The 14,920-nt window shown below is 53.2% G+C and overlaps 1 protein-coding gene, 1 long non-coding RNA gene and 1 other non-coding gene across 8 annotated transcripts; 1 reads left to right on the forward strand and 2 right to left on the reverse strand.

Annotated features, from left to right (window-relative positions):
- Window positions 1-4,590: 4,590 nt before the first annotated feature.
- Rab26 (RAB26, member RAS oncogene family) lies at window positions 4,591-10,135 on the forward strand. Of its 6 annotated transcripts, XM_074059899.1 has the most exons (9): window positions 4,594-4,958; window positions 6,244-6,354; window positions 8,233-8,274; window positions 8,358-8,424; window positions 8,605-8,657; window positions 8,851-8,916; window positions 9,013-9,069; window positions 9,166-9,242; window positions 9,349-10,135. In XM_074059899.1, exons 1-9 carry the CDS (start codon window positions 4,761-4,763, stop codon window positions 9,449-9,451), a joined length of 774 nt encoding a protein of 257 aa, XP_073916000.1. In that variant the 5' UTR covers window positions 4,594-4,760; the 3' UTR covers window positions 9,452-10,135. The 6 variants fall into 6 exon arrangements, with proteins under 6 accessions (XP_073915997.1, XP_073915995.1, XP_073915996.1 ...); XM_074059895.1 differs by having other exon boundaries at window positions 4,592-4,958; window positions 8,731-8,916; window positions 9,013-9,242; XM_074059897.1 differs by having other exon boundaries at window positions 9,013-9,242.
- Window positions 10,136-13,626: 3,491 nt separating this feature from the next.
- LOC141418440 (uncharacterized) lies at window positions 13,627-14,779 on the reverse strand. The gene is made up of 2 exons (XR_012443052.1): window positions 14,559-14,779; window positions 13,627-14,346 (listed from the first exon to the last, which is right to left on the reverse strand). It is a non-coding gene; the product is annotated as an uncharacterized lncRNA (long non-coding RNA).
- Window positions 14,435-14,518, reverse strand: LOC141418692 (small nucleolar RNA SNORD60). Its single transcript, XR_012443349.1, has one exon. It is a non-coding gene; the product is annotated as a small nucleolar RNA SNORD60 (small nucleolar RNA).
- Window positions 14,780-14,920: the final 141 nt, after the last annotated feature.

The following is a 14,920-nucleotide window of genomic DNA, read 5'->3' on the forward strand; positions in this document are numbered from 1 at the left end:
CTGCTGTGATCACTCACACATGTAAGGGAGCAGCTCCCTGATTTGGCCCCATATGGAGGGTCCCCCTTTGGACAGGGATGAACACCAACTGATTACCACTTACCTGCAGGGCATCAGGGCCACCAAGGTGAGTGAGGTGCTAGAGGGTGTCCTCCCAGGAACAGGACATTCTTCTGGCCTCTTCATACCAGGTGTGCTCACTGGAAGTAGCACACCTGTGACGTCACCTGTTTTCTGGGGTGACTCAGTTCTCTCTCTCTTTCTCTCTCAGAAGTCACACTCGGTGCTGCTGCAGTTCCTCTGATATCTCCATGGCAACGTTCACGCGGATTTCATAGAACATAAGGTGTTTGAGCTGGAAGGGCTCTTGGGGATCAGCTCCTCCTGCCCCCACATTTCACAGAGCAGGGAACAGGCCCAGAGAGGGGACATCACATGCCCAGGGTCACACAGCAAGTCAAGGACCAAGAGGAGCCTCTGGTGCCGAAAGCAAACAGCTGCGTTCTGCAGAACTGAATTGGAACACCAGCCCTGGGGGCTTTGCCACTGCCACCACTTGCTAAAGGACCCCTGAGGTCCAGCCCAGTGCTCTGCTGCTTAGTCACAGAGCTCTCCCTCAGTGGGTACAGGAGCAGGCAATATGAGGCCCAAATTCAGGAAGCTCCCAGGTGGGTGCTTAGGCAGCAGAGTCACTTGGAGAGCACCCAAGGAGCTAGAAGTGGGGGCCAGAAAAGCTAGGGAATGGTGCTCCAAGCCTGGAAGATCAAGGAGGGTCTCTCATTCCTAGCTGCACCCCTTTCCTGGCATTCAGGGCCAGCCCGAGGGCTCAGGTCTGGGGGATGGGCTGCAAGTGAGGGGTGAAGCTAGAGGGCTTGGAAGGTGGGGGCACAGAGAGAGATGGTCTAGGCTGAAGGCCCCAGGAGGTCATTGTGGCTGTGAACTTGTGGCACATGTCACTCCAGGACAAGGGGGCCAGATATACAGAAGGACCAGTCAGCCATTGCAGTACAGGAGCTGGCAGCCACAGGCATGAGGGGACCCAGGTGTGGACTGTCAGATGCTCCAGGAGTGAGGTTGCAAGGAGCAGCTCTAGAGCGGCTCCCTTCCCTTGGGGACATGGACACACATGTAGACCCTCTTCTGCTTAGTGGAATTAGCCCTGCACTAGAAGGTTTGGGGGCTATAGCACTCCTTTCAGGGACACATGGTCCTCACAGCCCAGGGATCTGGACATTCCCAGGCCCAGCCAAGGCCACCCAACCCTCCTGACCATTCCCACCCAACTGGCCCTTCCTTTGTGTTTGCTGCCAGCCCACTGTAGTTATTTCTTGCTGTGTAACAAACATTCAAATATTTATGAATTTGCTCATCTCTACTTCATAAGGTGTCATGGAGAATCCACGCCAAGTGGGCTTCTCCCCTCACATGGCAGGCAAATCAATTCCTCTTCACTGGCTACTTGGGCTTTCTCCCAGCATGTCAGGTATCAAAAAGGAAGGAACTTTGGGTCCAAAAATAGTCACTTCTACCATATCTCTTGGTCAAAGAAAGCATATTTCCTGACCAGATTCAAGGGTAAGAGACACATAGGCCTTCTCCCTCATTGAGAAAATACCAAAGAATCTGTCATCTTTGACCCATTCCAGAAGCCCCTGTCCTCTGCTCAATGGACTCTCTTGTCCTTCCTCACCTTCAAGTCTGAAGACTCCATCTCTTCTAGAGTCTTTTCTGTCCCTACTACCTCTCCCCTGGGCTGCTACAACCCCTCTGACCCTCTTCTGCCTGTAGGCTTTACTATCCATCACATCTGCCACTACTCTATACAATGTATCTGTGCTCTGCTCAGAAATAATGTATTGATACCTTTCTATGAAAAATGTGCAAGCTCCTAAATGTAACATTCAAATTTCTCTTAGAATTTGGGCTCTCCTATCTTCCCAGTTGGATTACCTCTCCTGAAGCTCACCTGCTACATATTCACTGCCTCCACCTGGTAAGTTTCACCATCTCCTGTTGGACTCCTGATCCACCTTTGAAGCCCAGTGCAAATCCCTGTTCCTCCACAAAGGCTCATTCTCACTACAGGACCATACCAGTTTTGCTCTCGATGCACACTGATACAAATTCTGCCTTAAATCCTTATTAACAATAACATGTCCTCCTGAAATGAGGTTCATGTTTCTAATTCATATTTCTTCTGACAATTTAATAATTGCTTATTGAGGCCCAGAGTTGGCTGCCAGGGATATAGCAGTGACCAAGACAAGCTGCTTCCTGTGCCCAGAGAACTTACATTCCAGAGGGGGTAACAGATGGCAAACAGAGGAACCAAGAGACATAATGAACAAAGAGTAAGAAGACTGCAGGGATGCAGAAAGGCAGGGGGGTCTAATGCAGGTACCCAGAGCTCCCTTTTTTTTTTTTTTTTTCAGAGAAGCCAGACATGGTGGGGCGGCCCTGTACTCTCAGCTACTTGGAAGGCAGAGGTTAGGAGGATTACAAATTAGAGGTCAGCCCGGGTGAAGATAGCAGAGATCCTATGCTGGGGCATAGCTCAAGTAGTGGAGAACTAGCCTAGCATGTGCAAGGCCCTGGGTTCAGTCCCCAGGAGAGAGAGGGAGAGGGAGAGGGAGAGGGAGAGGGAGAGGGAGAGGGAGAGGGAGAAATCAGAGAATCAGAGACCTGAATTTTCTGGATTTTTACATAAACCCTCCCAATTTTAAAAGCAAGTCTGTCTCCTCTGCTGTTCCAAGCTCCCCCCTACCCCCCTCTGCTGGCCTCCCACTTTCTCTGGCTTGCCTGCTCCTTTCCTCTTCCCAGTTGCCTGCCCCACCAGCACCACCCCACCTCCAGGATGCCCTACTTGCAGCACCCGCTCCAGAGCATCCAAATTTCTTGTGTGTGTTCTTGGCAACAGCAGGAGAGCATAGGATCCACTGCCTAAGACCCTAGGGCCAATGGGTATTGGCTGCTGAGGCTCCCAGCTGAGACCCTTGAGCCAACCATCCTGAAGGTGGCCTTGTGAGATAGGATACCTGGAGTCCCCAGGGCTTTAGTAGTGGCAGCCTAGACCCACTACACACATTTGGAGATTGGTCTGAAGAGGTGTGTGAGTGTGCGTGGGGGGAGGGACAAAAGGAAAGTAAGTCTGAGGGGCCTCTGAGAGTGCTTCGTTGGGTTTGCCCCAGAGCTCTGACAGGACTCTGAGGGGTGGATCTGAGCCCATCCTGCCATGGGACCATTTATAGTCTATGGGGGCAGAGCAAATCCTGGCTCTGTCACTTCCTAGCCTGGTTACCTTGAACAGCTCCCCCTTGTCTTCTCAGGCTTCAGTTTCCCACATTGGGTACCCTGGCAGCACCCACTTCACAGGACAGTTTTGAATATGTCACATGTCTGACACATGACAGCAGGGTGGTTCTCAAGAGCCTCTGCTTGAATCACCATGGGATGACATCCTTCCATCTGGATCTCTGCAAGCCTCCGAGTCCCAGAGGTAGCTAATTATTCATACGCTGGGCAATGCCAGCTGGGAGGGCTCAGACCTCTGTGGGACCCAGTGTCATGATGACAGCTGTCATTTCTTGGATTACAGCCAGGCTGTCCCTCCAGCTCCCGGAGGAGCACCAAGAATCACCTCACCCCAGGACACTACCCCTCTGCACCTGGCACCCCCATTCTGGAGACCCAAAGTGTCTTCAGTGGGGGTCCTAGGGGGTAAAGGGGGTGTCAAACCCTGGAAATGTGTGTTCCAGGGTCCAGTGTGGTATTTGAAAAATCAGCACTGATATCCCTGTGGCCAGAACCTGGAATGGGAGGGCCAAGGGGCCAGTCACACCTGGAGAGGAGCTTTCACCTCGAATCCTCCAGGGCAGAGTCCCCTGGAAAGGGAGTCCTAGAGGTCCTGTCCTGCCCCTGGCTGTGACGGACTTTCTTTTTCTCCTTCAGATCTCTAGGTTTCAGCCCAGGTGGCAGAGGCTGTGGGAGAGTAAGGTGCCCACTATATCCTGCCTCTGATAAGCAGCTGTCGGCTGAGCCCAGAGTGCCCTGGCACAGCAGGGTTTATTTGCCAAGCTTGAGTGTTGGAGCTTCCTGGACCCGCCTGCCCTGGAGGGGACAGAGCAGGGAGGAGCAGTGGGCCAGGTGGTAGGCATCTCTGGCTGAGAAGGACAGAACCCCAGAGTGCTCACGCATACCGCCCTTCTGCCCACAGAACCCTCATCTAAGGACATCTACCTTGTTTCATTTCGGTACCCATGCAAGGAGTGAATCACTGGGCTGGGGCAGCAAGGAATGGGGTGGTGCACAGTACACGGAGGGGACACGAGATCCGGAGGCTCCCTTACTCAGGTGCACTGCCCCACACGGGGGTCCAGACACCCAGGCGACTTAGACGCTGGGTCACTGGGCCTGAGCTACCTCACCTGGCAGGAGTCCGGGACAGTGCACCGCCATGGCAGAGACCACCAAGGGCCGTGTCCAGGCCTCCCGACCCCGCCCCCGGAGCGGGGGGCTCATTTGCATGGCCCCGCCCCGGCGTGGCCATTGGCGGCGGCTACGGAAGGCCGGGCCTGAGTGGCTGCGCGGCCTGTGGGGTGGCAGGGGCGGGGCGGACGCCAGCCCCAAGATGCTACCACCGCCTCTGCCGCCGCCGCGGGACGGGTTTGGGTCCGGGTCCGGGTCGGGCTCGGTAATCACAGGCAGTTGGACGGCCCGGGGCTCCGCGGCCGCAGCAAGAGTGCACTGAGCGCCCGCTTGCCATGTCCAGGAAGAAGACCTCCAAGAGCAAGGCGGGGAGCGTACCTGCTGCCTCGGCGCTGCCCGCCGCCAACGGGTCCCGGCCGGCGCGCCCCGGGTCCGCGCACCCTGGCTCTGAGACGCCGCCCAACGGGCCCCCGCAGCCCAGCCGGCCCTCGCTGGGTGGCGGTGGTGACTTCTACTACGACGTCGCCTTCAAGGTGAGCTACCTCCCTCCCCACCCCCAACACACACAGGCTAGTGCAGCAGGTGGCGTCGGGTCCGAGCCGAAGGGGAGGGGGCGCAGAGGGGTAGTGCCAGGCTCAGCGGACCCCAGCTGCCAAGTCGTCCGCTGCGGAACCCCGTGGCTGGCACGGCTGCACTGTGCATCGTGCGCGCGCGCGCACACACAGCTGTCAGGCCCGAGTTGGAGGTATTCAACAGCTGGCAGGGTCTGACTTCCCGCCCCCCCCCAACACATTCACCAGGTGGAGGGCCAAATAAGGGGTCCCGAGACATCAGAGCTCTGCAGCTGTCCCTCCCTGATTCTCGCCCCCACCTGGGCTCCGGTTTTATCATTTCCCATATGCTGCCTTCCCTCACCCTGTGTGGGTCTCTGCTTTTTCCAGGAGGCTATAGGAAGAGGTTTATCAATTGGGTGAGGAGACTGAGGTCTCTTCCAGACCAAGACAGAACCTGTGTGAATTTGGCCGGGGTAGGCAGGACCATTTTTGGGTTTTGGAGCATTTGGCAGGAGGCTGGGTGGGGGAGGCAGAGGGCCTGACTGCCCCTCCCTGTACCCAGATCTGGCCCAGGCCCCTCTTCATGTCGAAGTCTGACCCTGGATTGGCAAGTCCCTTCTGAGCCTTGCTGCTGGGATTTGTAACCTTACTGGGGTTTGAAGTCCCTGGCCCAGAGCCCCTACAGTAGGGTCTCTTAGGAGGTCTCAGCTGACACCCCCAGCACTGCTCTCCATTAGGCCCCAAATGTTGCACTCCCGGATCAAGCATGATGTCCATTGGAGAGGGACAGGTAGGATCCCGATTGAAATGGGCACTGTTGGAGGGGGAGGGGACTGAGACCACCAGGGTCAGAGCTAGGGATTCAGGCCATTGAAAACTGTAGCTGCTGCATCTCTCCAGGCTATGCTGAGTCTCCTGGCCTGGGATGTCCCCTTCTCTAGTCTCTCCAAACACAGTCCATGTTTGGCCAGGACTGCTCAGGACGCATCAGAAACCCCCTCTGGGTAGGCTGACACCTCAGTACCCCCCCCTTTTTTTTTGGCAGTACTGAGGCTTGAACTCAGGGCCTTCATCTTTTTTTTTTTTTGTGAAGGGTTTTTTTGAGATAGGATCTCTTGAACTTTTTGCCTGGGCTGGCTTTGAACCTTGATCCTCCTGATCTCTGCCTCCTAAGTAGCTAGGATTACAGGTCTGAGCCACTGGCACCAGGCTCTCAATCTCCTTTTTCCCAGGCCTGACCCCCTGACCCTCCTATCTGTCCTAGGTCATGCTGGTGGGGGATTCAGGAGTAGGGAAGACCTGCCTACTCGTGCGCTTCAAGGATGGAGCCTTCCTGGCAGGCACCTTCATCTCCACTGTGGGCATTGACTTCCGGGTAAGAATGGAGGCTGATATCCTGAACTATGACTGGTCTTGCCATGCCCCAGCCCCCCAGAATCCCTGGGTAGCTGGTTTTATGTAGACCCAGTTGTGTCCACAGGTCAGGGAGTGAAGCTTGGCAAGGGTGGCTGGGATGGGACTCCTTAGCTACAAAGCTGACTGCCTCCCAGTACCTTTCAACACCTGGGTGGTGGCTGCATCTGAATGAAGCAGAGAGAAGACCCCTTGCAATGGGGCTGTATACTGTGTCCCAGGGTGGTGGCAGTCAGAGGGGACCCAAGACTGTGGGAGGTGCTGGGTCCCTGCCCAGGTCCCACAAGCCAGGTAGCATGGTACACAGCCTGGGAGAGGGTTTCCAGAGCTTGCCTGGTGGAAAAGTTCCTGCCTTTGGGTGTGGAGACCTCCTTCCCCCCACCCTAAACCCTAAGTGGGGGCATGGGGGCTCTGTTATCAAAGCCCTACCTTGCCCACCAGTCTGAATCGCACGTGCTGAGGTGCTGGTGTGTTCTTGGCAAATTGTGCTGAGGTGCTGGTGTGTTCTTGGCAAATTGTGAACTTGCATTTTTCTCACCCTCTAATTAGACCCAGTTAGCTGGAGGCCTGTTCGAAGGACAGGAAAGGGGGGCTCCCTCCAGTCTGGGAAGCAGTTCTCTACCTCAGTTGGGGGTTCCAGGTCTCCCAAAGCTCTCCAGGACGAAGGGCTGAGGTGCTAGAGGCGGGAAGGATAGGCTTGGGGGAATGAGTGATTCTTTGCCTGTCCTCCCTTCCCCCACTTATTGGCTCCGGGCAAGTGGTAAGGGAGGTGGGGCCATTTGGTTTGCATCCCTGTTCAGGGTACCAGGGAAAAGCGAGGTATTGTCCCCAGCCTGGCAGATGGTTGAAACTGGTTCCCTGGAGACCCAAGAGTACCCTGACCACAGGGGCTCCAGAGGAGGGAGGTGGAGCTTGTTCCAGCAGACCAGGGACTCAGTCAGTGGTTTTAGCCCCTCCTATACACCTGAGGTGAGACAACTCCAGCCTGGCATCTAGTCCTGGGAAGGCCCAGCTGGCAAGAGGCTTTAAAAAAAAAAAAAAAGAAAGAAAGAAATTAGTCTTTTCTCTGGGTATGATGTGTTTCCCAGTGCACAAAACAGTTCACATGGGAGCAGCTGCAGATGGGCACCCCACCTACCCCATTTGCAGATGTGGAAACTAGAGCAGTTAATGTTGACTGGGTTATAACACAGATGACTTTAAGTTGGTACAAATGGCTCTAAGCAGGAACAGTTCATCTACAGACTGAGAGGTCTACACTCTTAACAAAACCTGAGCAGGCCCCAGGGAGAGGGCTTTCTAGAGCAGTGAAGAAAAAATCTGTACAAGAAGTAGACACAGCTGGCCGCAGAGAGTGGCAACCTGACATCAGCTAAATCTCTTCAAGGGGTCACCCGGAGGTACAGGAAGCGGAAAAGGGAAGAACCAGGCAGCCCCAGGTTTCAGAAGTATGAGCTGCAGGCAGTGGTGTGTGGGACAGGCATTGCTCAAGAATGACTTAGGGCCGGGCACCGGTGGCTCACACCTATAATCCTACCAACTCAGGAGGCAGAGACCAGGAGGATTGCAGTTCGAAGGCAGCCTGAGCAAATAGTTTGAGAGATCCTATCTCAAAAACACCCATCACAGACACAAAAAAAGGGCTGGTGGAATGAGTGGCTCAAGGTGTAGGCCCTAAGTTCAAGCCCCAGTACCAAAAAAAAAAAAAAAAATTAAGACTTAGAATTTAGCCAGGGGTGGGAAAGGGGCTCCCCAGTCATCAGTGGGGCTGGGTTCAACACTGGCTTGTATTAATCCTGTGACACTGAGTCCTGGCTGAAGCTGACTGGTTCTCTTTCAGAATAAAGTTGTGGATGTGGATGGCATGAAGGTGAAGCTGCAGGTGAGATGACTGGGGGAGGGCAAGTTGGGGGTCGGGGTCACCAGGGAGGAGCTGAGCAGCATGACCAGAGACTGTTGCCACAGATCTGGGACACAGCTGGTCAGGAGCGGTTCCGCAGTGTCACCCACGCCTACTACCGGGATGCTCATGGTGAGCCCATGGACATGGGGGCTGACCATTCCCCTGGGAGTCGGGGCTATGATCTGTTGGTGGGACAACAGATGAGGGTGTGATGCTGCCACACTGTGACTTGAGGTGTCTGGGCAGCAGGGTATGTGTAACTGGGAACCACTGAGCCCCAGGGTTGTCCTCACTGCCCTTTGCCCCCAGCACTGCTGCTGCTCTATGATGTCACTAACAAGGCCTCCTTTGACAACATCCAGGTCAGTGGCCTTCCTTGGTGGAGGGGGGTGGAATGGGCCACCAGAGATGGGGATTGATGGCCCCTTTGCCCAGCACACTGAGCTTTTCTGGAAATGGGCACCCTATGGGGTCTGCCTTGGAGTCAGCGTTCCAACAGGGCAAAGTGCACAGGGAACACCAGCCCCCAGCCTGGTCCCAGCTGTCCCCACACAGGCCTGGCTGACTGCGATCCAGGAGTATGCCCGGCACGATGTGGTGCTCTTGCTGCTGGGGAACAAGGTGGGTGGCCGGGTCCCATGGGGTAGGGCCGCTGTGGGGAGGAAGGGTTGGCAAGCCATGGGCCAGACGTCACCAAAAATCCTGTGCTGGGGCCAGGTGGACTCTGCTCAAGAGCGTGTGGTGAAGAGGGAGGACGGGGAGAAGCTGGCCAAGGTGAGTCAGGTGGGGTGGGTTCCTGAGGGTGCCCTTGAGGCTGTGAAGCCTGGGCTGTCCCCACCAGTCCTCCCAGGTGGCAGTAGCTGTTTGCAGGAGTACGGGCTGCCTTTCATGGAGACCAGTGCCAAGACGGGCCTCAACGTAGACTTGGCCTTCACAGCCATAGCAAAGTAAGTCCTGGCAGTGAACATAAAGCTCCCCAAGACCCAGGATCTGAATCCCCGTGTTTGGGGGTACAGGAGGCCACTTTGTTCCATCATCACCCCTGCTCTGCAGGGAGCTGAAACAGCGCTCCATGAAGGCTCCCAGCGAGCCCCGCTTCCGGCTGCACGACTATGTTAAGAGGGAGGGTCGAGGGGCCTCCTGCTGCCGTCCCTGAACCTGGCTGAGCTCAGTCCCACTTTGAAGGAAACAGCCCTGGAGGGCTGGACAGCGGGTCTATAGGCCCTTCTGACTTCATCAAGTGGACACCCCAGGGTGCCCATTTCCAGGACTCCTGGATCAAGCTTCATCCCTTAGTCCCATCTTAATCCTTGGTTCCGAGGAGCAGGCCACAAGGCCATCATAGAAAAGCAAAGGTCCTCCACTTGGAGGGGCACACCTCACAAGGGCACAAACCATGCTGGTGCTCTGCTGCCCCCCTCTGGGCACTCCCAGCTAAGCTGGGCCACAGGCCAGCATGTGTGTAGTGCCTAACAAAGCCACGTCTTCACCTGCACACTGCTCAGGCAGGACTCCACCGCTAATCATACGTTCATGTGCCCCAAGGACCACAGCCACCTCTTCCCTGGCAACCCATAAGGGGCTCTGGTCCAAGCATCAGTAAAGTCCAAGGCTGTGTTCATGATGCAAGGAATGACACGTGGGCATTAACAGAACATCAGGAAACTGCGATCACCAGCCCTAGCCTGCTGACGAAGGTACCAACTTGGTGGGCCACAGCACTAGGCCAGGCCTGTTCCTGAGGCATATGGTTGCCCAGCTATTTCCAGCTTATGCTAAAGCCATCAAACCAGTCTTTTGAGTGGTTTCAGTCCTAGTGAATAAAAGTATGTTTTCTGAAGTTTGTTTCATCTGTTGAGCAACTGAAGTTTTAGAGGACTCAGTAAGGCCAGGACTTCAGGACAAGTTGGGCACAGGTGGGGATCTGGATGATTAACGTCAATTTCCCCACAGTACCAAACAGTAAAGAGGAGCATTCAGGACCCATCCTATGGTAAAGGCATAAAACAGGCAAAAAGCAGTCCCAACAGACTTGCACTTTCGTGCCTATATCCCTTTGCAGATTGCAGGTGGTTCACGTTAAGAGCACATGAAATTAATGATGCTTAAGAACAGGGTTTGGTGAGCCTTGAGTCAGTTAAAAAATTTACCAAAACAAGTAGAAGCAAAGCTTTATTAAAATACTATTGACTCAATGTTGGAGTAGCCTTGTAAGAAAAACAGATTAAGGTGACAGTATAAGGTAGATGGACCTCATATACCTGTATGAAATTGCTTTAAGAAACCTACTGCAATTGCTTTAAGTGGAGCAGGAGGGGGAGAGATGATGGGGCAATATAACTAATGAACATATAAATCTAACCAGAATTGTCACTATGAATCCTTCCTGAGTAATGAATATATCCTAATAAAAAGTTTAAAATAAAACACTACGCTGCTGAGGGTAGCAGTGAGCAGCTGAGCAACAAGGGAGTGCTGCTACCCTGACGTTTGGGACAGGCCTCTACGGTATGTTAGGGAAGGGCTCAAAAGAACAGAGAATCACGCTTTATGAGTGACACAGGACTCTAGCAATCTCTGGGGATGAGAGTGCGAGAGCACGCTGAGTTGGGGGTAGGCTGGGTTTTTTAAGGTCAAAGCAAGAACAAAGACAGGAAGCAGAAGATAATCAGAAGGAGTAAGGAAAAGGAGTAGCCATTGTAGGTTAGGGGGGCATGGGGTTGTATGAGGCGGTTTGCCTGGTCCCTGATGCCTCCTTGTGCAGCTGTGAGGTGGTCCAGGCTGTGCCAGTTTTGCAGGACCACTGCTGCCAGGGAGTCCTGTAGATCGTCTGTTGTAAGATTTCTTTGAGCCTGTTAGTCAATTCCTTAGAAAGTCTGGCAAATTCAGAAATGGATATTCCCATGCCAGCCCAGCCAGTTCCTGCCCCAGTAGTGATCCCCAGGGCTACCAGGAGGGGGAACCAATTGTACTGCTCTCTGTTCTTATTTGAGTATTACCTGAGAGGGGATAGGAAATGAGGTGTATGGGGGTGCGAACTCAAGTGTGGGGGACATATAAGCTAGGGTGCAGGTTCCAGTCTAATTGGTTGGTAAACAGATGTAGCTATTTGTCCCGCATACCCAAGTGTCCTGAAGTGAAGGCACCCTGATGTGTGGAATTAGGTGAGCAGGAGTAGATTGGGGGGGTGGACTGGGAACAGGTATTTGGTGGGAGCACGCTAGCAAAGAAGCTGTTAGCACAAAAATGGTGTTGCTGCTGGGGCCCCTGGAATTCCAAACCAGTGGGTTTGGAGTTTCCAGACTCAGTCTCTAACTGTGAGTGGAGGAAGAGTCTGATGTTTGCTGGGGTTGGAACTTGTTTGCAGGTGTCATTGGCAGGAAACAATCATTTCATATTCTGGGATAGCTTTGTGTCTCGTCCCACACAGTACTGTGAGGTGGTGGTGGGGATTTTGTATAGGTCACCTGAAAAGGTAGGGAAGTCTGAGAGTTTGAAATAGTCAGGGCTGGAAATCTTTATGTTTCTGTGGGCTGTAGGATTTAGGAGAAGGATGGTTGTGTTGCAATGAGAAGGTGGGAGCCTACCTGTTGTGGTGGGTGGGATATAAGGGAAATGCAGAGTGGGGCCTGATATGCCAATTTAAGATTGATTTGGGCAGGGGTGGTTATAGGTCTTTGTGGGGGTTTGGGGTTTAGGAAGGAGGTCCTGATTTCCTTGATAGCACCTACCAGGAAGATGTTTGTTCCTTCTACCAGGGTCATTCCCTAGACACCGAGCTTCCTGTATACTCACTACAGCCGGTGAGGTGACCCAGTAGTGTAGTGAGACTGGAAGGTTGGGGCTAGATTAAGGAAAAGGTGTTGGGGGATAGGAAATCCCAAGGCCACTTTTTTTGGCTAACTGATCCACCTGGTTGTTGGCCTGAGACAGGTATTTTCCATCCCGTTGGATGATGGCTGCCCAAAGTAATTCATCAATTAAAAAACTGTCCATTTACAATGGGGGCTTCTCACTGTGTTAGGAATCCTCTCTCCCCCCAGATTAAAACATCGGAGTGAATAATGTATATGTATTTGAGGGCTATTCTGCCTGCTGAGGTCCTAGGGGGCAGTTTTGGCTTCTATCACCCATTGGGGAGGGAAGCAATCTTGATTATGAAATCCCTCAATTATTGCACATCCAGCCTGGTAGGGGTGGGCCTTATGGGAATTCCCTTCAATGAACCAGTGGGGGGGGGCGCCCTAGAAAGGTGAGAATCTGTAATATGGGAAAACGAGCTAAAAGCAGAGTAGAGAGCCTCAAGGCATAAATGGGCAGGGGCTCCCCGAAAAGGGTGGAGATAATGGGGAGAAAGGTGGCGGGATTTAGGACAGATCATCGACTGAAAGATATTTGGGGATCTAAGAGTGTGGCATGATGTAGTTGAACCCTGGAGGGAGGGAGGGAAAGAAAAGCCCAATGGCTCAGGTTTGTCAGGGAGTAAGAAGACAGGACATAGAGGGGACTATGAATGGCTACTTTGTTGGCCTCTGGGATAAGGAGTGAGACTGTCTCTAGAACTCTGAGGCAATGGGGCCAGCCTGGAATACTGGGTCTAATTGTTTGGATAGGTAGGCGATGGGGTGAGAGTGTCACTGGCCTTTTGGCATAGGAGACCCAGAGCATGGCCTTTTATCTGAATGAATATAAAGGAAGAAAGGTTTGGTAGGATCAGGGAGGTAGTTAGGAGAAAGGGATGAGGGGGCTAGAAGAAGATGCCCTTTGGGGGCATCCTAAAGGGGCTTGGCTATTAAAGAAATAGGGTATCCATATCCTAAAGTAGTTGAATAAACCCAGTAGGGAGAGCAACTCCCCTTTGTTAGAGGGCAGCAGGGTGCTAAGGAGTGAAGTAAGGCAGTCTGGAGAGATGGACTGACAGCCAGGGCATTCAGAAGTTTGTTGTGTGGGCCTGCAAAGGAGGTGGTCATCCACATACGGGATGAGATGGCGGGGGGCCAGTCGAAGGGACTGGAGGTCCTGTTGGAGAGCCTGTCCAAAGAAATGAGGGCTATCCTGGAATCCTTGTGGCAGGATGGTCCAGGTTAGTTGTTACGAGGTGAGGGTGTCTGGATCTGACCAAGTAAAGGGGAAGAGAGGTTGGGAGACAGGGCGGAGCAGAATAGTGAAAAAGGCATCTTTTAGCTCTAATACAGTAAAGAACTGTGTCTGGGAAGGGATAGTACAGGAAAGTATAAGGGGTGGAAACAGGGTGTGTATGGAGAATGGGTCTTGGACGCCCAGGATGGGGGTATTGTGAGGCTTGTAGGAGCCTGTGAATGATAGGTTTGAGTGCCCTGAAGGTAGGAGGTGGCAGGGGATATTGTGAGACATTAACAATTGTAGTGGGGTCTTTGAAGGTCAGGAGATAAAGAGTTTCCTACAGTATGGAATCACTTGGTTTCAGTGGGCCTTTCTGTTTCTCCCTTAGAAGACAGTTGACTGTAACTGAATTTTCTGCACATGGCCTCACCTCCGCATTCCACCTGGCTCTTAGTATTTCATTCTCTTAACGGAAGTTTACTGCTAAGCAATTTAGATAAAGGCCCCCATCTTACTGTCAGGCCCTCCTGCCCGCTGGGCCTCTGGAATGCAGTCCATTTAGGGTTAAGGGCTGCAAGTTGATGTTGCGGGAAGAATAACAGACCAGCAAGAACGAGACAAACCCAGGTGGTCGGAGGAAAGATTTATTTACGCTAAAGGGCCAGAACCTGGATCTCTCCAAAATGGCGCCGGCCCTTTAGCTCAGGGTTGTTGGTTTTTTATGCCTCAGAATGCGGAAGCAAGCAAGCGGGAAGGACAAAAGCAGACGTGGCAGTTAGCCTTTCGCTGGGAGGTTACAACGTGTCACAGTAACACAAGGTTACCACGTATCACACTAGCACACCTGTGGCGGAAGGACATCGCTGTTTCTCTCGGGATGGTCTGAAACAGGGACCCGGCTGGGGGAGGGAGCTTTTACTTGCCTTTAGATCTTTTCCCTGGGTTTCCATCACTGGCTCACCACGGGCCCTGAAAACCAAACAGCGTGCAGCATGTAGACAAAAAGCCCTCATTCCCCTATTTTACTCAAATCCCTCCCCGTCAAGGGAACGTACCTAAGCCTCAGTTTTGCAATGTAATCAGACTGCACATGCAGTTTTCATACGAGGTGTCAGAAGTTAAAAGTAATTCATCATAGGCTTGGAAGTTCATGGGGAAAACCAGGCCAGGTTGAATCTTACCCGCAGGAAGCTGATGTGTGGATAAACGTTGAGGACAAAAAGTGGAGGCCAGACCAAGGCAGGACCCGGAACTAGCCAGGCCGGCAAGATTCGTGGGATCCCAAATTCCCATTCGGTGTCCAGTTTCTTCCCGCAACACGTGGACCAGCACAGGAAACACACCAACAAAACCTCGCACTCAATCCCAAAAGAACGCAGCCGTACGAGGCTGAAGCTTTTATAGGAACTTCCCCATCTGTGTGATTGGGCAATCTCGACGGAAGTGCCCGCCTTCCTTCGGCTGAAACGCCTCTTGTTTCCACCAATCGTGTCAAAGTATTTCTTTTGGAGGCGTTCCCTCCGGCAAGGTCCGACGCTCCTCC

Source organism: Castor canadensis, chromosome 17, assembly GCF_047511655.1.
Source record: "Castor canadensis chromosome 17, mCasCan1.hap1v2, whole genome shotgun sequence".
NCBI classification, from domain to species: Eukaryota; Metazoa; Chordata; class Mammalia; order Rodentia; family Castoridae; genus Castor; species Castor canadensis.

Coding starts and splice junctions, on each gene's coding strand:
- Rab26 (XM_074059894.1), top strand. CDS start 4,761: ATGTCCAGGAAGAAGACCTCCAAGAGCAAGGCGGGGAGCGTACCTGCT. Junction 8,917..9,012: donor TCTTGCTGCTGGGGAACAAG/GTGGGTGGCCGG, acceptor TGCTGGGGCCAG/GTGGACTCTGCTCAAGAGCG. Junction 9,243..9,348: donor GCCTTCACAGCCATAGCAAA/GTAAGTCCTGGC, acceptor CCTGCTCTGCAG/GGAGCTGAAACAGCGCTCCA.